The sequence below is a fragment of the Taudactylus pleione genome, unplaced genomic scaffold, assembly GCF_031769625.1.
Source record: "Taudactylus pleione unplaced genomic scaffold, aTauple2 ptg000532l, whole genome shotgun sequence".
NCBI lineage: Eukaryota > Metazoa > Chordata > Amphibia > Anura > Myobatrachidae > Taudactylus > Taudactylus pleione.
The window spans coordinates 1,169,392-1,195,373 of NW_028284934.1; the positions used below are offsets into that span (position 1 = coordinate 1,169,392).

The window sequence follows — 25,982 nt, forward strand, 5'->3', positions numbered from 1 at the left end:
GGTAATTCTTATAGAAATTACGGCATCTGAATTTGTCCCCAGCAATTGAATAGGAAAACCCTCGCAGGTGCGGGTAAAGCCCCCCCCCACGCATTTGAATATGTCTCGCAGAATAAAACAAAGGGCACTCTGACCATTATTAATTTTAGAACAACGTGTGGTATGCACTCAGCTGCTGTTTTTAGAATAGCTGGAATATCTAATCAAAAGTCAATTGTACCCCCTATCCCCTCCCCCTTTCTTTCCTTTTTGTAACCCCTTTTGTTTATATTGTACCAATGTTGTAATTGACATGTTGACTGTTGTCTCTTATTCTTGTTTCTACTTGTTATATATATATATATATATATATATATATATATATATATATATGTGTGTATATGTATTCTGTTTAATGTCATAGCCATCTTTGGCTGAATTTTCAAAATGTCTAATAAAATTCTGCAAGTTTAAGAAAAAAAAAAAAAAGTCAAATAGGAAAAAGAATAAAGGTGGGGACACACGGTATATGGAGTACCCGCCGATGCGACCGACAATCCGAGGGCCGACATATTGGGTGGCCCCTACACGGGGCCATCTGGTGCCCGATATGTCGTCACTCCCACCCATAGCGCTGCATGTGATCATCAGTCAATTAGTCTGATCTCTTGAACATGCAGAAAGATCAGGCGACGCGACGGATGACCCCACGGGAGTGCGCAGTACACGATATGCGTACAAACGGAACAATATTGCTGATTTATCGTTCCAATCCATCGGTTCGTTGGCAATATCGTTCCATGTGTAGGGCCCATATAGGTGCTGCTATTGAGTTGCTATATTAAAATATGTAAATGTATTAATATTCCGTTTATCTATTGAAAAATAAAGGATGCATTAAGTGAACAGCACATATGCAACTAATCTAAACGCATGTTCAAATGTACTGTTGGGATTTATCTACATATCTGCTGTTCACTTTATGCATACTTTATATTTAATAGATAAATGGAATATTAATAAATTTTCAGCACTTTATTTTTATCCCTCTGTCTGTAAGACTTAACAGTGCCTGGTTTTCAGATATGAAAATAGCAGACTATAAAGCACCGTAGTGCTTGCTGTACTTAGGTTTAATTATAATTTAATAACAACTTAATTATAACTATTAATAACTTAATTAGCAGATTATTTTAATTAAATCATAGGTAAAAATGGTGGCCAGCACAATCTCCCGCCCTTGCTCCACTCCACCCCTCCTTAGAAATTAGACCCACTGGATATAATAGTAATAAAAAAAATAATTTGGACAAAGGTATATGACCCAGGAGAAAGGTGCGTCTTATTAATTAAATTTCAGTGGAGTGAGGAGCGCAGATCTTTGGGCGTTATTCAATTGTATCGCCCCCCTACGTGCCCGACAGGAGCTATTTAGTTGTTGCTCCTGTCGGGTGTGATCAGCTGCTGGCGCACCATTTCAGCTCGCAGCCCCAGGGGGGGGCGAGCTGTAATGGGCGAAAAGTTACCTGTTTGGGCGCCCAAACGGCACCTTTCACAATCGCGCCCAGCACTTTTGTTGGGGGTAGCCGTTTTACGCGGCTAAACCCGACCACTAGGGGCGCGGTCAGCACAAAGATCTACGACAATTGAATAGTGCCCTGAGATCTCCTGTCACTTTAGACGGGGATCGGATCTGCTATGACAATTGAATACCACCCTTTGTGTGTTCCATGGCTGCTGCAGCTACACACACTATAGTCCAGAAAACTGTAGTATGTCAGTAATAACTGACCACATCTGCATTAGAAAAATTGTGTCAAAGTACTGTCCCCGAACAAACCACTCCCCTTGGCCACTGAACTGCGTGGCTACTTCCAGGCAAACAACCCCTCACAGCCACGCCACTCCTTGGCTACTCCCAGGGCAGTCCCTCCTGCACGCCCATGTCACTGCTCAGCTACCCCCCTGAAGGCCCACAGTGATAGACGGTCAGCACAGCAGAATAAGCGGCGTTCACTACATGCACTCTGCATGAAAAGGCAGCCGCAGTAAAGTCACACCCACAAATATCAGCTGAGGCAGCTAAAGATCTACTTACTCCCAACCCTCATAATTTGGTCCCCAGGTAGCAAAATTTGGTTGACATGGTGTCCTGTCCCCCGTGAATTGTCGAGGCCTGCTATAATAAATATGACATCAAACTTGGGTGGAGTTGGGGACCACATGTGAAGGCTTGGAAGTCTGCATGTATCCCTATGGCAACTTGTTGCCCATTGCTGGTATTAGAGGCTTGAGTCCATTTGTATTAAATTACGGTGTAATGTTGCCTGTTTGACTCCTGCTTTTGTGTAGCTAATTAACTAATATCTGTATCTTGCTAATTATCGATGCCAGATATTTTTTTTTTCTACATAAAATGTAATTTTAATAATCTGAATATTTATTACTTAATGAAGTGCAAGCCCCTTAGCAACCAACCATACATTTGTTTTCACTGTCTTACTTGTGCTACATCGATCCGAGCTAATTGCCGATTAGTATCTACAAAGGTCTACAGTTCAACACTACATTAGTAAATAACATTTATGTTTCCTAAGATGCATAAATGAACAAATCCTTTTCATTAAGGCTTCATTCACACTTATGTGCTGATAAAAACATTAATTTGCATGCTTTATTTGCAGTTTGTTAATGCATTTTTAAATCATTTTCTGTGTTTTCTCATGGTTTGCACTTTCACTGATAAAATGTTATGTACTCCTGATAATTGTGAATATATTGGTAGTGCTGTATCCTAAAATGTTAACTGTATAGTGTTTGAGTTTCTTATTCATCTGTTAATGTGTGAAAAGCTCATAATAAAAAGCTACGAGTGTAATACCCCTTTTCCGCCAAAATACTGTGTCGGACCCGGTATGTCGAAGACTAGTCCAACCCTGGTTTGACCCAGCTTTAGACCCCGTTCCCACTGCACTTCGACACAGGTTATTTCTGGGTCGACCCTGTTCACACTGCACCCGTGTGCAGTGGAACTTTTCTGCCAATGCTTGGAGATGACATCTCCAAGTGGCGGGAAATCTGGATTTCCCCATATGGTAAACAGGACCCGGGTCGTCCGAACCGGGTTACTCTTTTAAACTGCCCCTTCACCCGGCTCCTTCCAGTGTCTAACCCTGGTTGCTGCCCGGGTTGGGTTCCTGGGTCACTGGACCCGGGTTATTTTTTTGGACCCCTTTCCTCTGAGCCACGAACCAGGTAAACCCGGCAATAAACTGGGTTATTGCGGTAGTTGAAAAGTTGTATTAATGAGCCCAACATGTAGTTTAACTTTAGTCCGCAGACATGTATCATTGCCATTTTACATATGCCACCAAAACGTTTACACCCATTTAGAAAAATAATAAACAAATACACAACTAGGATCTATAGTTTTGTGTGTGTGTGTGTGTGTATATATATATATATATATATATATATATATATACACACACACACGCACACGCACACGCACACACACAGAGTCAGGTGCATAAATATTGGGACCTTGACAGAATTTTCATATTTTGGCCTCTATTCACCACCACACTGGCTTTGAAATGAAACAAACAAGATGTGCTTTAACTGCAGACTTTCAGATTTAATTTGAGGTTTCTATATGTGCCTCCCACTTTTTAAAGGGCCAAAACTAATGGGACAAACTAAACCAGTGGTTCTCAAACTCGGTCCTCAGGACCATGTTTTGCAGGTCACCCAGCAGGTGCACAGGTGTATTCATTACTCACTGGTACATTTTAAAAGATCCACAGGTGGAGTGAATATCTCACTTGTAATTCTGTGAGGAGACATGGAAAATATGCACTGTTTGGGGTCCTGAGGACCGAGTTTGAGAACTTGTGAACTTAACAATTTAAATCTAACTTTCACTTTTTAATACTTTGTTGCAAATCCTTTGCAGTCAATTACAGCCTGAAGTCTGGAACGCATAGACATCACCAGACGCTGGGTTTCATCCCTGGTGATGCTCTGCCAGGCCTCTACTGCAAATGTCTTCAGTTCCTGCTTGTTCTTGGGGCATTTTCCCTTCAGTTTTGTCTTCATCAAGTGAAATGCATGCTCAATCGGATTCAGGTCAGCGGATTGACTTGCCCATTGCATAACATTCCACTTTTCTACTTCAGGGTCCATAGGGTATCCACAGGATACCTTGGGGTATAGGCGTGACGTCAGTCGCAGGGCACCAAAGAGTTAAGCTTTCAGCCTCCCAGGATGTACTAGGTCCCCCTCCTATACCCCGCCCCCGGGCCAAGGCACCTCAGTTTAGTTTGGTGCCCGGCCGGAGTCGGGTGCACCTGTTGGAGTGGGGGCTAGAAGAGCCCCTGAAGCTTATTCTTCATGCAGCTGTGGCTGCACATCTGGATGAACAGCATGGACAGTCAGTCCTGACGTCCATGCTGTCTTCCCTACACCCCGCCGGTACCAGAACGCCGATACTGATCCGGGGATGCTGGTGGGCGTCTGGGGTCACAGCTAGCGGTGACCCCAGATGCTCCGGACCATGGCCGGATTCAAGGGGGACAGAGGTAAGCAGCGGGGTCCCGCGGTGGGTCCCCGCTGATCACATGGTCCTAAGTCCCCAGGCAGGGGGCTCCCTGGGGACTGGCTGCAGCGTGGAGCCAGGCGACCAACCTGCGCTTCCACTACCCCCTGGGACAGCGGACCGCAGCAGAGCGGTAGCGCTGCGGCGTCCCAGGGGTTAAATGCATGCCAGGGGAGCGCGCCTTCCCTGTCTCACAGCCGGCGCCTCCCCCGCTGCACACAGCCCTCTCTGCATGCTGCCGACTGGTCCTGTGGCAGCGCTCCTCCCCCAGGCCAGCCTCCTCTCTGCTCCTCGGCGGCCATCTTCTCCAGAACGCATGGTGAACGCTGCTGGAAGCGCTGGACGGAAGCATCGTGGTCTGGGTCCCCCCGCATACCTCTCCTCCGCTGTGGTCAGGTCTGTGTATGCAGCGCTGTGTCCTACCAGGCCCTGTGTCTGTGTAGTTGAGTGATCAGCGCTGTTAGTGCAGGAATTGTTATTTTTCTGCATTGTATGTGACTGTGCTAGCGCTGCTGCCTGTAATCTTTTCTTCTCTAAACTGTCAGCTTTATTACTGTCCCTGTTCTTTCTGCTAAAGCCCTTGCGGTGCGGTGCTGCAGGGTGGTCTCTCGCCTATTTAATACTTAATTGGTGAGAGAGGTCACATACGTGGTGCCATCATGGCACCGGTACAGGAGCCGCCCTGGGCTTGTTTCGCTCAGGCGTTAACAGCTTTAGTGGGCCAGTTAGCTCCGCAGCCCGCGTTTACTCCGATGGGTTTGTCCCAGCAGTCTGTGGTGTCGTCACCCATGCAGGGGTTCCCACGACAATTGGTGGTACCCCACAGTCTCCCTATTTCCCCGCTCCCGGGTTCTCAGGAGCCAGCGTGGGTTAACTCCCTGACAAGTTCTGTACAGCACTTGTCGGATGTGTTGCAAGGGGAGTCTGTGATGCGGTCTCATAAAAGGCCGGTGGCGTCTCTGTCCGCTCCTTATGAGGATGACGAAGGGACGTCTGATGATGGGGAGATTCTAGATCCTTACGATCAGGAACCTCTCCATACTAAGGACGCTGATGCTAAGTCCAAAGTATATATTCCTGGACTTATTCGGGCGGTCCGCACAGCCTTGGTGATTGAGGACGAAGTTCCCCCAGCGGCTAAATCTAAGTATGCCTTTTTCAAAGATGTGAAGGGCGATGCCACAGTCTTTCCTCTTTCGGGTCAGTTGGTGGACCATTTAGAGGAGGCGTGGAAACAACCTGGCAAAAGATACCAGCCGCAGAGACGCCTGGCGGTGGCTTATCCGTTCGCGGATAATTATTTTGCTAAGTGGGAATCCCCTCCACAGGTGGATTCTCACGTGACCCGTCTTGTCCGTAGTGCCACATTGCCGATGCCATCCATGTCCTCCCTTAAGGATGCTACGGACCGCAAGGTAGAAATCTGCCTGAAGTCCGCTTATTCCCTTGCAGGGGGGGCAGCACGGCCGGCTATGGCCATTTGCTGGGTTGCCAGAGCGATGGAGCGCTGGGCGGATTCATTAGAGGCTTCTTTTGAATCCGACTGTCCGGCCGATCAGGCGGAGTTGATTGGCAATCTCCGTGATTCGGCCACCTACATCAACGAGGCGGCTCTAGACATTAGTACTCTGGTGTCTAGAATTTCTTCAGCAGCGGTAGCTGCTCGTCGCACCTTGTGGCTGCGATCCTGGAAGGCGGACGCAGATTCCAAGAAAGGTCTGGAAGCGTTGCCGTTTACCGGAGAAGTTCTCTTCGGTCCGGATCTGGATAAGATTGTGGCCACGCTGGCGGCAGCCAAATCTGCCTGTCTCCCGTCGGCCGCTGCTCCTTCTGGTTCGGGACCATCGTCCTTTCGGTCATCTAGGGCCCAGGGCAGGCCCAAACCACAGTCGTTTCCTCGACAGGCTGGCCCTAAGAAATCGGTCAAGCCCCGGAAGCAGGCATGGAGTACCAGACGTCCGGCCCCCAAGCCAGATGACAAGCCTGCGGCCTGACGGTCCGGGCCTCCCTTTGGGGGATCCCAGGGTGGGAGGCCGTCTGCTACAGTTCGCCCAGTGTTGGTCGACCACTACGACAGACACTTGGGTTCTGGAGGTGGTTTCCCACGGATACGCCCTCTCCTTCCGGCACAGACCCCCGGCTCGCTTCTTCACCACGGGTCTCCCATCAGACCGGAACAAGGCTACGGAGCTGCGGAAGGTATTGCACACTATGCTCCAGGCTGGAGTTATAGTGGCGGTTCCATTCTCCCAGAGGGGCCAGGGTTTCTATTCAAATCTATTTTTGGTACAGAAACCCAATGGGTCATATCGTCCGATACTCAACCTCAAAGCACTCAACAAGTCTTTGCGGGTCCCGAAGTTTCGGATGGAGACCCTACGGTCCATCATTCTGGCGCTGGAACCTGGGGACTACTTGGTGTCATTGGACATACAGGACGCTTACCTGCATGTCCCTATTCTTTGGCGCCATCAACAGTTCCTCAGGTTTGCAATCAGCAGCGACCACTTCCAGTTTCGGGCGTTACCTTTTGGCCTGGCAACAGCACCACGTGTTTTCACCAAGGTGATGGCGGTCATGGCGGCTTCTCTGCGGCTGCAGGGAGTCCGCATGTTGCCGTATTTGGACGACCTGTTATTGGTGGCAGGATCTCCAGAGCTCCTGTTACGCCACTTGGACCTGACCATTGCACTGCTGCAACGGCACGGCTGGCTAATCAACTGGCAGAAGTCCACTCTAATCCCGTCTCGGAGGATTCTGCATCTTGGAGCCTTATTGGACTCGGGACAGCAAAGGATCTTCGTGACGGAGGACAAGATCTCTGCTTTACAGTCAAGGGTGCGCAGTTGTCTGCACAGCCGCCGGGTGTCCTTACACTCGGCGATGAGGTTACTGGGCTCCATGGTGTCGGTGTTCGACATGGTGGAATACGCCCAGTTTCACTCCAGACCTCTGCAGCACCTGATCCTGTCCAAGTGGAACGGGCTGACTCAGTCTCTGAAGTCCCAGACGATTGTGCTCACCCAGGAGGTTCGCCTGTCCCTTACGTGGTGGTTACAGACGACCCACCTCAACAAGGGACGTCCGTTCTGGGTTCCAAATTGGGTCCTGTTGACAACGGACGCCAGTCTTCGGGGCTGGGGAGCAGTTTCGGGTCCACACTTGTTCCAGGGCAGGTGGACGCCGACAGAAGCGGAGCTTCCAATAAATATCTTGGAACTCCGTGCGGTCTTCAATGCTCTCCAGCAGGCACAGCGGTTTCTCCAGGGTCGCCCGGTGCAGGTCCAGTCGGACAACGCTACCACCGTGGCCTACATAAACAGGCAAGGAGGAACTCGCAGTCGGGCGGCTCTCGTAGAGGTCTCTCGGATCCTGGTTTGGGCGGAGCGCAATCTTCCGGCCATATCAGCGGTCTTCATCCCGGGAGTGCTCAATTGGGAGGCGGACTTTCTAAGTCGCCAGGACGTTCATCCGGGGGAATGGTCCCTGCACCCGGACGTTTTTCAACTACTGGTGGACAGGTGGGGTCTTCCAGAAATCGACCTCATGGCGTTCCGGCACAACAACAAGTTGCCGGTGTACGGGTCTCGCACAAGAGACGAAGGGGCGTCTCTGGTGGATGCTCTGTCCGTCCGGTGGACGTTCCGGTTCGCATACCTGTTCCCTCCGGTCTCCCTTCTTCCACGGGTAATCCGGAAATTCAAACAGGAAGGAGGGACGCTCCTGTTGATAGCTCCCGCGTGGCCCAGACGGCACTGGTTCTCAGACCTTCAGGGTCTGTCCGTGGACATTCCTCTGCGGTTGCCGCTACGACCGGACCTTCTGTCTCAGGGTCCTTGCCTTCACCCGGACCTGACTCGGCTGTCTTTGACGGCGTGGCTGTTGAGACGGCCATGCTGAGGTCCCGGGGGTTTTCCAGCTCTGTGGTGCGTACCATGTTACGAGCTCGGAAACCGTCTTCCGCGAGGATATACCATCGTGTGTGGCATACGTTCTTCCAGTGGTGTCGACCGAGAGGTTATGCACCGCGGGAGTTTCGTCTGTCTCGGATTCTCGCCTTCCTGCAAGCGGGACTAGATCATGGGCTTCGCCTTGCTTCTTTGAAGGTACAGGTTTCGGCCCTATCTGTCTGGTTTCACCGTAGGATTGCTACAATCCCGGATGTGCGCACCTTTATGCAGGGTGTTCTCCGCATTCAGCCGCCCTTTGTTCCACCTGTGGCACCTTGGGATTTGGCTGTGGTCCTGAGGGCTCTCCAAGGACCGCCGTTTGAACCACTGGGCTCAGTGGATCTTAAATGGCTAACAGCTAAGACTGTTTTCCTTCTGGCCATTGCTTCGGCCAGACGTGTTTCTGAGTTAGGGGCTCTTTCTTGTAGACCCCCTTTCTTGGTTTTTTATGGGAACAGGGCAGTGCTCCGCACTCGGCCCGAGTTTCTTCCCAAAGTTATTTCCCAGTTTCATATTAACGAGGAAATAGTTGTTCCGGCCTTTAACTCACCGGGTCTTTCCGTGGGTGAGGCCTCTTTGGATGTTGTGCGGGCCTTAAGGACTTATGTTGACCGCACTTCTTCGTTTAGGAAGTCGGACGCTTTGTTTGTCCTCTTTGGCTTCCGTAAAAAGGGTTGGCCTGCTTCAAAGCAAACTTTGGCAGCCTGGATCCGTATGGCTATTTCTGAAGCTTATCTTCATGAAGGCCTACCGGTCCCTCCTTCTCTGAAGGCTCATTCCACTAGGTCTGTGGGTCCTTCGTGGGCAGCTCGACGTGGTGCCTCGGCAGTTCAGATCTGCAAGGCTGCTACGTGGTCTTCTGTCCATACCTTCGTGAGGTATTACAGGTTTGACACCTTCGCCTCTCAGGATGCTTCCTTCGGGCGGCGGATTCTCCTTTCTGCACAGGAGCGTCCCCACCCTTAAAGGATACTGCTTTGGGACATCCCCAAGGTATCCTGTGGATACCCTATGGACCCTGAAGTAGAAAATATGAGATATGGTAAGAACTTACCCTTGTTATCTCTATTTCTACGAAGTCCATAGGGTTCCACAGGACTCCCGCCCTGTCGCACCTGTGCTGCAGATGGGCTTTGCTCTGGTCACCGGTTTTCCGTCTCCCTCTGGTGAGAATGTGATTCTTGTATGTGTCCAGATCTTTGTTCTCTCTCTTCCTTCTCCTCCTCCGGCCTATGGCTTGGTAACTAACTGAGGTGCCTTGGCCCGGGGGCGGGGTATAGGAGGGGGACCTAGTGCATCCTGGGAGGCTGAAAGCTTAACTCTTTGGTGCCCTGCGACTGACGTCACGCCTATACCCCAAGGTATCCTGTGGAACCCTATGGACTTCGTAGAAATAGAGATAACAAGGGTAAGTTCTTACCATATCTCATATTTTTAGCCTTAAAAACTCTTTGGTTGCTTTTGCAGTATGCTTCGGGTCATTGTCCATCTGCACTGTGAAGCGCCGTCCAATGAGTTCTGAAGCATTTGACTGAGTGTGAGCATATAATATTGCCCGAAACACTTCAGAATTCATTCTGCTGCTTTTGTCAGCAGTCACATCATCAATAAATACAATGGAACCAGTTCCATTGGCAGCCATACATGCCCACGCCATGACACTACCACCACCATGCTTCACTGATGAGGTGGTATGTTTTGGATCATGAGCAGTTCCTTTCCTTCTCCATACTCTTCTCTTCCCATCACTCTGGTACAAGTCGATCTTTGTCTCATCTGTCCATAGGATGTTATTCCAGAACTGTAATGGCTTTTTTAGATGTTGTTTGGCAAACTCTAATCTGGTCTTCCTGTTTTTGAGGCTCACCAATGGTTTACATCTTGTGGTGAAGTCTTCTCTTGATTGTTGACTTTGACACATATACACCTATCTCCTGGAGAGTGTTCTTGATTTGGCCAACTGTTGTGAAGGGGTTTTTCTTCACCAGGGAAATAATTCTTCTGTCATCCACCACAGTTGTTTTCCGTGGTCTTCCGGGTCTTTTGGTGTTGCTGAGCTCTCTGGTGCGTTCTTTCTTTTTAAGAATGTTGCAAACATTTGATTTGGCCACACCTAATGTTTTTGCTATCTCTCTGATGGGTTTGTTTTGATTTTTCAGCCTAATGATGGCTTGCTTCACTGATAGTGACAGTTCTTTGGATCTCATATTGAGAGTCGACAGCAACTGATTCCAAATGCAAATGTCACACCTAGAATCAACTCCAGACCTTTTACCTGCTTAATTGATAATGAAATAATGAGGGAATAGCCCACACCTGTCCATGAAATAGCTTTTGAGTTGATAGTCCCATTACTTTTGGCCCCTTAAAAAGTGAGAGGCACATATAGAAACCGTTGTAATTCCTACACCGTTCACCTGGTTTGGATGTAATTGCCTTCAAATTAAATCTGAAAGTCTGCAGTTAAAGCACATCTTGTTTTTCATTTCAAAGCCATTGTGGTGGTGAATAGAGGCCAAAATATGAAAATTCTGTCAAGATCCCAATATTTATGCACCTGACTGTGTGTGTGTATGTGTATATATATATATATATATATTACATTTTTTTTTGTTTTTTTTAAATAGAAGTGTTAATTGTTAAAAAAATAAATAAACTATTAAAAAAATGCAAAGTGAATGAGCAGAAGAGAAATCTAAATCAAATCAATATTTAGTGTTCATTCTAAGTCCGGGGCCAGGCAGGGCACTTGACCTAGAAAGAGACACTACTGCTGGAGCGCCTGAAAAGGGGGAGTGGCCACTCATGGGAGCATGCCCTGCACTTACGGACATGAAGTGCTCCTATCTCAGTGAATAGATGCTGGGCGCATTCACCGGTAGTGATCGACACACTGCTATTTTTCCGACACCCAAGAGTTGCGGCCAAAAAGCCATACCATCGACGTAGAAACAAGGCCAAGCGACCCAAATTTTCATAAAAACACAGGAACTGTGGTGCAGAAAAATGGCAGCAGGTGCTCTGGACTGATGAGTCAAAATTTTAAATATTTGCATGTAAGAGAAGGCAGTTTGTTTGCTGAAGGGCTGGAGAGCGGTACAATACTGAGTGTCTGCAGGCAACAGTGAAGCATGGTGGAGGTTCCTTGCAAGCTTGGGGCTGCATTTCAGCAAATGGCGTTGGGGATTTCGGCAAGATTAATGGGGGGTCTTCCAATATTGACAAATACAGGTAGGTACTTATCCATCAGGCAATACCATCAGGGAAGCATCTGATTCGCTCCAAATTTATTCTGCAGCAGGACAACGACCCCAAACATACAGCCAATGTCATTAAGAACTATCTTCAGCGTAAAAAAGAAAAGTCCTGGAAGTGATGATATGGCCCTCACAGAGCCCTGATGTCAACATCATAGAGTCTTTTTGGATTCCATGAAAAGACAGAAGGATTTGAGCAAGCCTACATCCACAGATCTGTGGTTAGTTCTCCAATATGTTTGGAACACCCTCTTTGCCAAGCTCCTTAAAAAACTGTGCAAGTGTACCTAAAAGAATTGATGCTGTTTTGAAGGCAAAAGGTGGTTACACCAAATATTGATTTGATTTAGATTTCTCTTAGATTTAGAGTTCATTCCCTTTGCATTTTGTTAATTGATAAAAATAAACTAATAACACTTCTATTTTTAGAAGCATTCTTACTTTGCAGCATGTTATCCACACCTGTCTTAAGACTTTTACACAGTACAGTGTGTATCTATTTATCGAATTAATAAATAAATATATATAAATTTTTTGTTTTTCTCAGAATTCAGAGCTGGTGGACAGGTGCAGGCCAGTACCCTTTATACAGCACTGAATATAAATTTTGTTCTGAGCACAAGAAACTATAATTTGCAGGAATCTATGATCTACAAACTTTCTTTGCTCTAGGGCAGGCCTGGCCGACCTGTGGCTCTTCAGCTGTTGTGAAGCTACAAGTTCCAGCTTGCTTTACCAATTGATTGGTTGGAAGGGTATGCTGGGACTTGTAGTTTCACAACAGCTTGTAGAGCCACAGGTTTGCCAGCCCTGTTCTAGGGAATAGTATTGCAACCTAGCAACAGCTGTTGGGCTTGGGCAGCTGGCATTCTAACTCTGCAGAAAGGCAGGGCAGTGACATTTTTCCATCACTGAAGCTGGGTATACACTATACAATGGTGCGACCAGGTGATTCGATATTACGATACATCACATTGCCATACACATTACGTACAACTGCACAATGTATCGTTACATGCTTCATGTAACAACACCGCCTTGGTCGCGGAATCTTCCCATCGGATGTGCAGTACAGCAGATGGGACGATTTATTGAAGGACGGCAGTGAAAGATGGATTGGGTATACATACTATACGATGTGTAAGATATATTGTCCGATCTGCGTCAACAATATATCGGTCGATAGATCATATAATGTGTACCCGGGTTAACAGTGAAGCTACACCTGCCCGTCAGACTAGGTTGTGTGCAGGTCACATGCACAGTAGCAGCTGGGTGGAGCTACTGCACACTGAGTCAGATTTTTGCTAGCTTACTGGTAGCAATCCTAATGACTAGAACACCTCAGGGTTAATATTGTGCTGGGATAACGAGCAGAATAATATCCACACTTTAGGAGCGAATCAATTGTTTCATAGGGCACCTAAACTAATGGGCGCCCAACCTTTTCCATCTATAGTTCCAGTAACTGATAAGGATGGTACAGTGAATAATATTGTAAAGAAATAGAAGAAATGGAAGCTTCTAATTTTTGGGGGCCCTGTGTAGCCAGACTCTGTGTTCTTTTCTAGTTTTCCCTTGTAGGGCCTGTGTAAATTTTAGAAAATATAATAGACTAAAGGATCTATGTACTAATAATTGCGGAACTAATGTATCGCAGGGGATATTTTCATTTTTAATGAAAATATTCCAGCTATATACAAAGGGGAACGCTGTCCCTGTGAGTTATATTCCCGGAAAACTGTAGAAGACTTTCACGTTTGTGAAAGACTTCTCCTGTGGAAACGGACACTGTGCCAGCTCCCGGAGCTGGGCGTAGGCTGCGAGAGAGAGATTGAAAGTCCTTTCTCCTGCTCCAAAGCCTCCATAGGCTTAATGCAGTTTATACCATCTGAAGATGATGTAAACTACCGGGGCCAAACTCCAAAAAGTTTCACATAGTGCTCAGATTGTAGTCCCCATTGATAATAATGGTAACTGCGATCTGCAGTGCTAATTAGCACTTTGCCAGAGAGTTCTGTGAAATCTCCTTAATTGTGCCATTAGTACATAGCTACAATGCATAAAATATACATAAAATATGCAGAAGCTGCAGTTTCTCATCAAAACAGCTTGATACATAGGTCCCTAAATATCTTTGTATAGTAACCAACAGGAAGCCTCAGTTATGGTGCATACACACGTAGCGATCAGCCAGCTATACCAAATCGCTGGCTGATCGTCCTGCACCCTCCCTGGTGTGCTGGATGATAGATATCGATCATCCAGCACACCACCAACTGACCGACTGTAGCGACCCTTGATCAACGATCGCTGGTCGATGGTGAGTTGGTAGGGACCAAAAAATGAACTATATAGTTATTGTTCAAATCGCTCATTTATATCACTACGGGTGTATGCACCATTACTTTGTAATTTTGGTAGGGTGGGATGGGCGCTGTTGCTAGGTGGCAATCCTATTCCATAGAACAGTGGTTCCCAGACTCTGGGTCTCATTCAGACCCGGTTGCAAGCACCGATGTGCTCGCAACCGGGTCGATAGCCCTGCGGCTGCACTGCGCGTGCGTAAGCCCCGGAGAGAAAGAACGCCTACCATTTTGTGGGCGGCTGCACTGACATAATCAGTGATGTCAGTGGGGAGTTTCCCGCTCTTTCAGAACAGGAAGCTCCCTGGGGCTCGCGGCTGCCGAGAACCAACCTTAAGGTCTCGTCGCAAACCCTGATGGTCGTGATGGTGTTCACCATCGCAACCATCAACCTGGTGGGTCGCTAAGCTGTGGGTGGTAACCCACAGCTTACCTAACGACCAGGAGGCCGCTCTTCAAAAATGAAGCGGACGCCCTCATTCAGAACGAGTGCTCGCTTCTTGCGAGCGCCTCTGAATGAGGGCCTCTGTCCTCAAGGCACCCTAACAGTCCAGATGGTATAATCAAACTGACTGAAGTACTGATCATGGCCCCCATTTATTAACGAGTTTTATCACCAAAACAAGTGATACATTTCACAGTCTGATAAATGCTCCAGCCAATCAGCTCCCAACTGTAATTTTTGTAACAGTTGACAGTTGGGAGCTGATTGGCTGGTGCACCATTATCATACACAGTGACATTAATCACTCATTTTGGTGATGAAACTCATTAATAAATGAGGCCCCAAGTCACCTGTGTTTAAACTAGGGATGTGCAGGCTCGGTTCTACTCGGTTCCGTTCGTTTTTTTTTTACCGAATCTTATTGGCTATCCAAAACTCATGACAGCTGATACCCAATAAGATTCGGTAAAAAGAAACGGAACCGAGTAGAACCGAGCCTGCACATCCCTAGTTTAAACATGTACTGTATATCCTGGACTGTTAGGGTACCATGAGGACCAAGTTACTTGGGACACCCTGGTCTAGAACAAAGAAAGTTTGCAGATCATAGATTCAACTATAGTTTGTTTTTCAGACTATTGCCACCTAGCAACAGCTGGTGGGCAGACTACCACACCGGTAATTGCATGTTATGCAAATAACCACATTGATGACTAATGTTCAAAATGAACCTTGTGCATAAATGTTTGTAAAAGAAGACCTTACTGGTGCCTTCAAACAGAGTAGTGTCAAAACCTGCACTGCAGTCACAATCCATTCAAGCTGAGGAAATGTCAGGCAAAATTCCTTTCCAGCTGTTTGGAGGATATAGGTGGTAAGCCATCGTGCTACAAACGTGCGAATGCATCGCACCATGCGATTACCTGCAGCAGTGTACGCTATGGCACGCACTGTGATCACACCATGCAATCCTGTGGAGGCACAGCAAATGCAGAGCGTGTATCCACTGACGCATGCCTCGCTCCACATCAGTGTTGCAATTTGCCGCGTACGCAGCAAGATGTAGCAGGATTCCTCTGTACATGCATGGCATCTATTCACAGTGAGGGGAGAACTTGGGAGAAGCCCAGCACCTCCATAAGTGCTGGGCATGCCCCCAAGATTGATGAATTGGGGACTTGTAACAAGGACACGCCCCCTTTTCATGAGCTTGAACCTCAGCGCCCTGCCTTTCCCCCGGTTTGGGATTAACATGATTACTGTGAGGAGGTGAGCTTTATCAGGGTTCAAACTTGGGGATCTTGACTTTGGAGGCAGAAATGGCCATTAATCTCCTATACCAAGTGTAGGGCACCACAGCAGAATTGCATGTCCATAGGACCCAATGAGCAGTATTGTGGCGAATGTCATGCCCAATGCAAATGGCGTATCAGTTGATCTTGGTAGACTTTGTTTAAGATCTTTGAACTGTGCACTCTGGGCAGGCATCTAGTCATGTTTTGTGTAAGCAATGCGAGGTGAAGTGAATAGTGAAATAACACAGCAGTCAGCAATTGAGGTCCCCGCAAGACGTGCTGCAAATAACTCAGTTTCCAGACTGCCCAGCAGGGTCACATGTTCCAGGTCATCCTGCAGGTGCACAGGGAGAGTTCAACAACTGTCACATTTTCCAGAGCAAAATAGTGATGCATTGTTAATGGCGGGCAGACGTTTTGACACATCACTCCGAAACAAAGCAATTAATTACAACAGTATTTTTCTGCAAATCTACGGTCCAAGACATTAATTTGTTATATGATGTACCCTGCTCAGACAATGGCATCGTAGAAATAATTGTATTCATAAAAGTCGTCCTTCTGCTATAAATCTATAGATATGGTTATGTCCCTTTGGTGTGAGTTTCCCAAACTGCGTCGTTAGTCAGGGGCGCCGGGGGAAGGAGGAGGGGTCGTGTACTAATTGCCTGGGCTTGGAGCGGCCCAGGTCCGATGCCACCCTCGCTCTCCTTGCCTGTCAGCAACCCAGCACACACTGCTGTGTGCTGGGCTGCAGTGTGTGCTGGGCTGCCGCTGAGTAGCAGTCTCTTGTGCCTGTGGGGGGGGAGAGATCACACTGATCACACCCCCTGATTTTGTCTCCCAGTGCCCCCTCCCAAGTGCAGTTTTGCATCGCTGTAAATAGGGTTTTCTAATTTTTCTGAAAAGGCATGGCTATACCTCCCGTGATTAGGCCACGCCCCGACAGTAATGGGGCTTGGACTGGCTCTATGAGCCTGATAACAGTCCAGGTTTTAAGGCTATCTATGCCTGTCCAGATGGTGAAATCAAATTGACTGAGGTACTAATTAAGTTGCCTGTCCTTAAGCATGGATTATTCCTGGTCTGTAATGGTGGAGTTTGGGAACCTCTGCTGTGGTGTATTAAGGGCTGTAGATGCAAATGTTGATATTAGAAAATAGTCCATATATACAACTCGCTGAACTCTATGCAGGTGGAAAGGTGAGGTTACTACCTTCGTTCCAAAGGAGAATGTATTAAGTATGTTTAAGAAGCAAAATATCATGACAGAACACTGGTACAGTAGGTCTTTTCAATAAAACTGTTGCCTTCTGTTGTTTCGATGTATGGAGATGGAAAGGAAAGCATTCTGGAGATCTATTTTAACACAGAAAGCATTGTGGCCTAGTAAAAAGGGAATGTCATGCAAACTCTCCACACAATCTTTTGTGTTTTGAAAAGCCTTTTAGCACTCTAATGCTGCCCATCCACTAGGCGATTAAATTGAACGATAACGATGTCGTTATCGTTCATTAATCGTTTGAAGATCGTTCACTAAAATGTCTAAAACGACCAGCGATGCGCGTTGCCGCTGGTCGTTTTAAACCATCTATCATCGGGCAAACATGCTGGTCAACCTGATGACAGAATGTTAGCAGATGATTGATGTTCCTACACTGAACCACTGCTCGTTCAGTTGTAGGCACATTACATAATAAACACAAACAACTGCACAATTACAATGTTTATAATCGTGCAGTCTTTTGCCTGTCTTTTAGTGGATGGGCAGCTTTAGGGCTCGATCCAGTTAGGTGTGAATTGCAAGTAGCAATTTTGTTTCTTTAAGCTCGCACACTTCGCCGCGAATCGCGCTCCCGACAATTCTCCAATCCAATAAAAAATGCCTATTCGCACTACTCGCAGCGGAGGGGTGCGAATTGACTGCCAAATGAGATTCGCGAGAAATGCATGAAAATGTGGGGAGACCATCCTGGACCCTCCAAAATGGATAATTTCGTTAGCAGGACTGCTGTTTGTGAGCATTAGGAAGGTACTGTAGGCTTTGAAATGGTGTCAAATGGCTGATCTGCTTTTTTTTTTTTTTTTTAAATGCAAGAAAATGTTAAACTTTTTGTTTAATCTCTAATTAAACGAAAAATGCAAAAAAAAAAACTAGGAAAAAGGGTGATTTTGGAGTACTTTGAGGGCACCTTGAAGAATGATAAAAACAATTATTTTTCAACTAAATTATTGTAATTAAAATTGGGGTACCTAAACTAACGAAAAGTTAATTTTGGGGTCATTTGAGGAAATTTTTTTTTACCTAAAAAAATTACATGTAATTATTGGACTAAATAAGCTAATTAGATACTTCCAATTGCCTAATTAGTCATTGGGGGGGGGGGTGTCCAAGGGGTTCAGCACAGTGTCCCACCATTTTAACCTTTAAAATAAAGATTTTCCTTTCCAACCCTCAGGGAGGTGCGAGTGGAAACTTTCGAACTACGTCTGACTGATCAGTGCGAGCTGCTAACTGGATTGCAAAATTAATTCGCTATGTGAATTCGAAGTGAAAATCGCACCTCGCAATTCACACCTAATAGGATCGACCCCTTACATTTAATACCGGTCTAAATGATGCATCAAAATATATATTTATTATTATTATTTTGATAGGGAAGATATTTTTTGATAGTCGGCTATCTATTTTGTTCTGGTCAAAGTATTCTTTGTAAGACTGTTCAGATGGTAGCTGCATCTCAAAAAATGTATTTGGCTTTTATGAGAAATCAAATTAATGGCAAGTTGACACCAAATTGTGTAGTCTGTAACAACAATTTGTTTATGATGAGCTCTCTCTACTAAACTGTAGCTCTTGCAAAAAGGGCTTCATGAGTTTAATTTGAGCTTTAGGCTTTAGCACAGCAAAGGATCTGCTAGCTTTCTAAATAGACCTTACTCCTGACAGAAACTCTGGTCCAAACAGGTCTGCACGTGAGAGACTAGAATAGTCTAAAGACTTATTCTAGGTACACATTATATATCGCTCATTCTATTGACTAGCAATATATTGTGAGTGCATCGGTCGGTGTGTACACCCGATGTCTGTACACAGATCTATCAGGTTGGCTCTACAGCACAGCCGTGTTGACCCGTCGACCACCCATACACTTGCTATAGTGGTAGCCGAAACTGAAATCACAACTGGGCTGGCAAATTTATATGCCCTCCCAGTTGTGATGTCCACCCAGGCACAGCCGATTGGTAAGGGGCCTGCTGACCAATCCGTCATCAAAGTGTTTGACCAGCTTTAGCTACTAGTTCTGATAAACCTGCTTTAGTTAGCCATCTTGCTATTCTAGAATTCAGCAAATAGCCCTTCTGATAGCTTTTAGAAGGGTGTGAGAACAGGTATCAAGGGAGCAAACGGATTATCTTTCCTTTTCTGCCTTGTCAAGTACATATAGTAGAGGACCCCCTGCAACTGTAATTTTAATAGAATTTTTCTTAGTCTTATTTGTGAAATCAGCAGTTTATCACCCAATAAGGCATTACGAGCTGTGTCAATATCTGGGAGGAAAGATTTGTCACAACAGGCAGGCATGAAACTCCTGAGCACAAATTAATACTCATTTAGAAGTGTAGACCTGAATGCCTGTTTAGAAATGTTATACACCTCAAAATGCTCACGTAATGCCCAGTGCGGGGAATATAGGTTAGGTGTAGGTGTCCTGTCAGATGGAGCCACCCTTGCAATGTGTTATTAGGTTTCCAATTCAGTATTGTGAGAATTATCAGGAATGGAATGTGTTAGTAAGATGGACCAGCAGCCACATCGTCCCTTATTCAGAGAATGGGATTTCAAATGTCTTAGCCTACTACAGGCATTGTCTGTGGGTGAGCTGTCATCACAGTGAGGATTTATTTATTTTTAGTGGGAACATCTGTCTCGAACATGTTGTCTAAGAAAATGATCATTATGATCACGATCCATTTTTACCTCCGTGTCTGATTTTTTTTTTTTTTTTTACCACAACTAATACTTGAGAAGAATGAAGATGACACAATGACAAGCCTTTATGAGGTTTTTTTTTTTTTAGTATGCTTGAGCTTACTACAGTCAGAGAGGCAAAATGTGTACTAGATTTGTGGCAGAAACCAGCACTGCATCTTCTATCATCTATCTGACAGAAAACGTCTAAAGACACAGCTGTCCCAGTTACCTCCTCAGACTCCCCATCTAGCACAGAAGAGGAACTTGGGGATTATTCAATATGGGAAAGACCAGCAATGGGTTTATCATGAGTACCCTTAAATCAAATGTTGGGTCTCCACTTGATGCCAGTTACGGGCAGTGCTGTATGTTTGCTCGGAGCAGGATATATTTACCTGCTATGAGCAATTCCAGGGAATGATACTATAAATTTCTCCTAACAGTCCCTATAATAAATCTATAATTTATATTTGATAGCAACATACCATAAAATGGAAAAAAACATGAATGTTTAAATCAAAGTTTTACCTCAGAATCGGAGGTAAATTGGTCACGGATTTCTTATTCCCTCTGAAAAAGTATTTTCTCAAATGAGGGAATAGTGGACACTGATAAAGCCTTTGCCAAGGTTTTTAAGTTCATCTTAACAATATATGAGGGAAAACCAGTGATTTAGAGAGACTGAAGGTGCCTACTCACTAGATGATATTTTGCATGATTCGCGCAATTTCGACGCATCGTAGCAACAAATCATGAGTGTCCACTCACGATGGCGATGCGCATACCTGCAGGTCATCCGTCGTATCTTCAGGTTTGCCTACAGCAGGCAAGATCTGCCTATCTCATACACAACACACTGGAAATCGTTAAGGACGCACAATAGATTGTTAGTCAGATTGGACACTTTTATGCACCATATCGTGTCCTGGAGTGCCAGGGAGAGTTCAAGGGAAATCGATCACAATATTTCGCGAGCACATCGTCTAGTAGGTACCCATCTTTAGACTGCGTCCTCCATACTTTAGCACTGAAGGGATATCTGATCAGTGAGCGATAGCCCCATCCCCAGCTGCTAGGTTGTGCATGTGACCAGTGCACAACCTAGCCTGCTGGGCAGGTGCAGCGTCACTGTTATGGGGCCAGTACATTTGCGATGGATTGCCCCAAAGGGGAAATACAGCAAATTGGACAGTCTTGATTCCCTGATCCCAACCAAAGAATTATCGGAATCAGCAAGTTGGATATTTTTAACATGCTGTTTTTCTCCAATCGGCAGAACGGGGAATGGCTCAATTAGATGTATGGCCCGCATTTGTGTCAGCAGGTTACTGATGGAAAAATGTCACAACTCTGCCTTTCAGCGGAGTATCAGGATGCCTGCTGCCCAAGCCCACCAGCTGTTGCTAGGTGGCAATCTCCTGAAGAACAAAAGGGAATGGCACTACCTTCATAACCTTTTTTTTTTTTTTTTCTGTTTTGTTATCGCAGCTTACCAAAAAAAACAGTTTAGGCTCTTCTAGTGTACGGATAGCTAGAGAAAAAAAGAAATCATAGTAAACAGTATGTTTTTACTAGTAAATAGGAATCCAGAAATTGCTGTAAACTGGTTTTAAAACCAATCTATAAACACTCAGTTGTTCCTAGGGATGGCCATTGAATAATTGATGGTTTATGGCTGATGTTATTTATTATTACATTTTATTTATAGGGCGCCACAAGTGGTCCGCAGCGCCATACATACAGTAAAGGGTACACAGAACATTACATTACAATACAGTAACCAAAATATAAACAGAACACAAGTAACAATTAGCAACACAATTCTCCATACACAATACAGCTTGGAAGGTGAAGGCTGTCATAGAAGTGCTAGAGAAGAGGGCTGTGAGACAGTGAGGAGGAGGATCCTGATCCTAGGAGCCTACAATCTAGGGTGTTGAATGCTTTTGCTATCGATGGGGGTGAACCAGATGGTTTACCTCCAACGATGTCTAAGCATAACCAAATGGGTTTTGTTTTTTTTTCTACTAAGTGCTGGGACACAGAGCATAGCTCCACCCCTGGCACCCGTGAAGCCCTGCCCCCATGTTCTGATTGGCCCACTGGCCAGTCAGTCAAAAGACAGGGATGACCATTGGTTGGTGAAACCATCGATGGTCATCCATTGAATAGTTTGTAACCATTGATTGTTACTATCGATGCAAAATAGCAAGTAGCAATCGATAGTTACGTCACCGATGGCCATCCCTAGTTCCTTGTGTTCAGAGTTACACCTTAATGGCAACTATTAATATGTAGATGTGTTAAAAACCTTCCTGCTCACAAGGGTCTGTCCTCCACTCATGTCTGACTAGAGGAAGAGTGTCTCTTCCTATTGGCCTATTTAATTCCAGCCTGATTTGGTGGCGCAGTGTAGTCCTATCCCCATGCCAAATTGTTCACATCATCATAGTCTAGTTCCAGCTGTTCAAGTGCCTCTTTGAAGTTAGGGCATGGGTGAAAACTGCTTTTGTCTCTATATGACATGTGCTTGCAGGTTTGTGTTGCATGGGTAACATCACTATTTTCGAATGCTGTGTAAGAGCTATTGAGGAAAAAAACATTACTGCTGCTACTGAGAACCTGATTCCTTTCTATGATGATCAAAGCTCATGTTTATTCCATACTCTGGATGTCTCTGTGCTGTTCCAGCTATTTACTAACTATAAGTGACTATAGATTGGCAACATTTGCACCTATTGCAACACCAGCAGCATTATAAAATCTATTTTTTTTTAATTGACATCCAATTTTTTTCTTAGGGTTAGGCTAAAATAAGCAAATAACTATGTTGTATGTCGAAACTATGGTGTCAACATTGTGAACATGTTGGCATTTTTGAATGTTGACATACTGGTTGCTGTCCTGAAGTCCCTTCTGAATGTTGGCTTTTCATAAGACACCCCTTTTTTGGATCCTCGTTATTATTTCTACAGTATTCTTTTGAACAAGACTATCGTGCGGCTAGCCAGACATCGTATCTGGTTGTAAATGTACTGGTGTTACCATCTAGACTATGTGCACTACCATTCTTTCCAACCGTGCTGACTTCTAAGGTTCCTCACTACAACAAATGGATGACTATGCTGCTCTAACATAGTTATTTGTTTGTCATGCATACCTTTATATAAGAGCCTTTTCATCAATTCATGTGATTTATTTTATTGATCATTCTTTTATACATTTTTCATTAGTTTTGAGTTTTTTGATATTAAGGGGGGAATTCAGTTAGGTGCTATTTTGCAAAAGACGTTAAACTCGCACACTTCGCCTTCATGCACGCACCCAAAATATGCTCAATTCAATTAGAAATGGCAATTCGCAGCAAGAATGTGCAAATTTTGTCCAAGAAGCGAGTAGAGAAAATAGCATAAAGTGAGGAGACCTTCCAGGACCCTCAAATAGTGACAACTTCGTTAGCAGAATTGAATAGAAGACACTAAGTGGGCATAAGGAAAGTACTGTACGCTTTTAAAAGGGGTCAAATGGCTGATTGTGCATTTTTTATTTTTTTTTAAAAAGTAAAATATAAAAAGCTGTAGAATTTTGTTTAATTACTGTACAAAGGAATTAAATGGAAAAAGAGATGCTTTTGGGATAATTTGAGGCGACTTTAAAAATGATAAAGAGCAATTATTTTCGTTTAAATAAATACCTTCATTAAATTTAAGGTGCATTATGAGCTAAAATGCTTATTTTGGGGTATTTTCAGGCCATTTGACATGTAATTATTGTCCCACTTAAGCTAATTGAAAACTTCCAAATGCCGCCTTAGTTTTTGGTAGAGTCCAGGGGGATCTGAAGCAAGTCCCAACATTTTACCTTAGAATAAAGATATTCCCTACCTTTTCACGTGCTCAGAGGGGTGCGAACACAAACAGGCAAATTTACTCTGAAAATGTTGTGCGAGTTTGGAATTGAATTGCAAATGTGAATTTGCCGTGAATTCGCCTTACAGGACCAATTTTGTACCTATTTGAATTCCCCCCCTATGTTTCTATTAAACTCCTGGGGCGAGATGCAGGAAGGGGAGAAATGCTGTCAAACCCCCAAAATGTGGGTTTGACCACATTTCTCATATGCACTAAGCCCCGGAGTGCAATGTACTCCGGGACTTAGTTGCGGTGGGTAACGCCATCTTCTTGACGGCATTACCCATAGAAGCCTATGGGCTGTTTTCCGCAGAGTGCTGATAGAAGGATCCAATCGGGTCCCTCACAGCACCTCACGCAGCACGCGCGTCCTTCTGTGCATAAGCAGAAGGAAGCCGGAGGGGCTTCTGGGTCATAGATCCGGAAGTCTCTCCATCGCAAAGGGCCGCTCTTACTGACAGAGTGGTCCTTTGCGGGGATCTTCATGCTTACCGGCGTTACCAATGCCGGCATTTATGCAATGCCTGGCGATGCGTCATGCTTCCTGCCCCTGTTATTAGTTAAAAAAAATATTTTCATATCTCTCGCAGACACCAACAATTGTATTTTTTTTCTCTGCTAAGGTGTGGTACATCTTGTTGTCTAGTAACTGTAAGTGATTGCCTCTTTTTAGTGATCATATGCACTTTAATATTCCTTCATGTGCGATTAGGTTAGTAAATCAGGGATGATTCCCTGGAGACCGTAGTTGCTACTTTTAAATGGCGCACGTAAGGTTGGAGAGTCAGCCCTCCTCTTCTGTACTAAGAAATACGCAAGGCGATCACCAGCTCGTATATGACGTCACTTACACTTCACATTCTGTGCTGAATGATGGGGAACTTGTACACAAAGCTGGCAACTGGTTTGCTAGAAACAGCTGTTTAAAGGAAGATCACATGGAGCCTGAGCAAAACCAAGGAAAACACAATTAGCACCTTCCTTTTCTAGGTAGACCACTTAGGGGACGCATGGGTGTGCCACTTAGATGCATGCGCAGTAAAGAAATTGCGCAATTACGTCCAACATCGATATAACATGCAATTCAGAATCAAGTCCTCTGCTTCATGCAAAAAAAATTATATATACAGATATTTTCAGACCAAGTCTGTGTTATATTATTAATACTAAATAAGTTTCAGAAAAGTCAGACTCTTTCATTTAGGTTTATTTAGATCTATTCACAAGATTTATAAAAACATTACAGGAGTTTTTGATGTTTTTTGTAAATGTACTAAAGCTAGCGTTTTTAATATATAAATACCTGCCATCTAGAAAGTTTGTAGTTAAATTAATGCCCACACATTCTTCTCTTTCATGTGGCAACACTTTGTATTTGGCCTCTTTTGATGGAGAAGTGGGAAATACCCCCTCCAGTAGATGCGTCCGTCTCCCGTCTCTCTAAGAAAACAGCACTCCCAGTACCGGGAACTACAGTACTAAAAGATCCTTCGGATTGTAAGTTGGAGACAACACTAAGATCTATTTATACTGCAGTGGGTGCTCAATTTAGGCTCACCCTTGTTATTGCTTGGGTTAACAAGGTGGTGGTTTGCTGGGCTGACCAGTTGATTACAGGTTTGGACTCTGGTACTTACAGAGCAGAGTTACGAGTACTAGCAGAACACATCCGTGAGTCTGCATTTTACCTGGGAGAAGCGTCAAAAGATATTGGTCAGATTAGTGCTCGCATATCTGCTTGTGCTATTTCGGGACGCAGAGCCCTCTGGTTGCGCGCCTGGCAAGCGGACACAGAATCCAAGCGTGCGTTGGAAGGTTTACCATTCAATGGCGACATGCTGTTTGGCCCGGAATTAGACAAATGGATATCCCCGGCCACGGGGAGTAAGTCTTCCTTCCACCCGTCAACTGTACCGGCTCCCAGAAGATCTTACACTGGACCTTCGTTTCATTCCTTTCGTGCGCCACATTCCTTTCATGGTAGAGCCGGAGGTACTCCCTCACAAGCAAGAGGCAGCAGAAGTAGAGGTCGCCCACACACGGTTGCACGTAGACAGGAGCCTAAACCAGCTGAGAAACAGATGGCATGATGGTCTTCCGTCCCACCTGGGACCACCTGCAGTGGGAGCCTGCCTGCAAAAATTTGTTTGGAACCAGACCTCTCCAGAACCGTGGATCCGCAGGCTAATTTCCCTGGGGTACCGAA

At 45.4% G+C, this 25,982-nt stretch overlaps 2 protein-coding genes across 4 annotated transcripts in view; both read left to right on the forward strand.

Annotated features, from left to right (window-relative positions):
* The window catches only part of LOC148501151 (phosphatidylinositol 3-kinase regulatory subunit gamma-like), a 124,504-nt gene that overhangs the window by 6,751 nt on the left and 91,771 nt on the right, over nt 1-25,982 (forward strand). The window lies entirely within an intron of this gene.
* LOC148501152 (uncharacterized) lies at nt 7,460-8,476 on the forward strand. Its single transcript, XM_088450859.1, has 2 exons — nt 7,460-7,536; nt 7,840-8,476. Exons 1-2 carry the CDS (start codon nt 7,460-7,462, stop codon nt 8,474-8,476), a joined length of 714 nt encoding a protein of 237 aa, XP_088306985.1.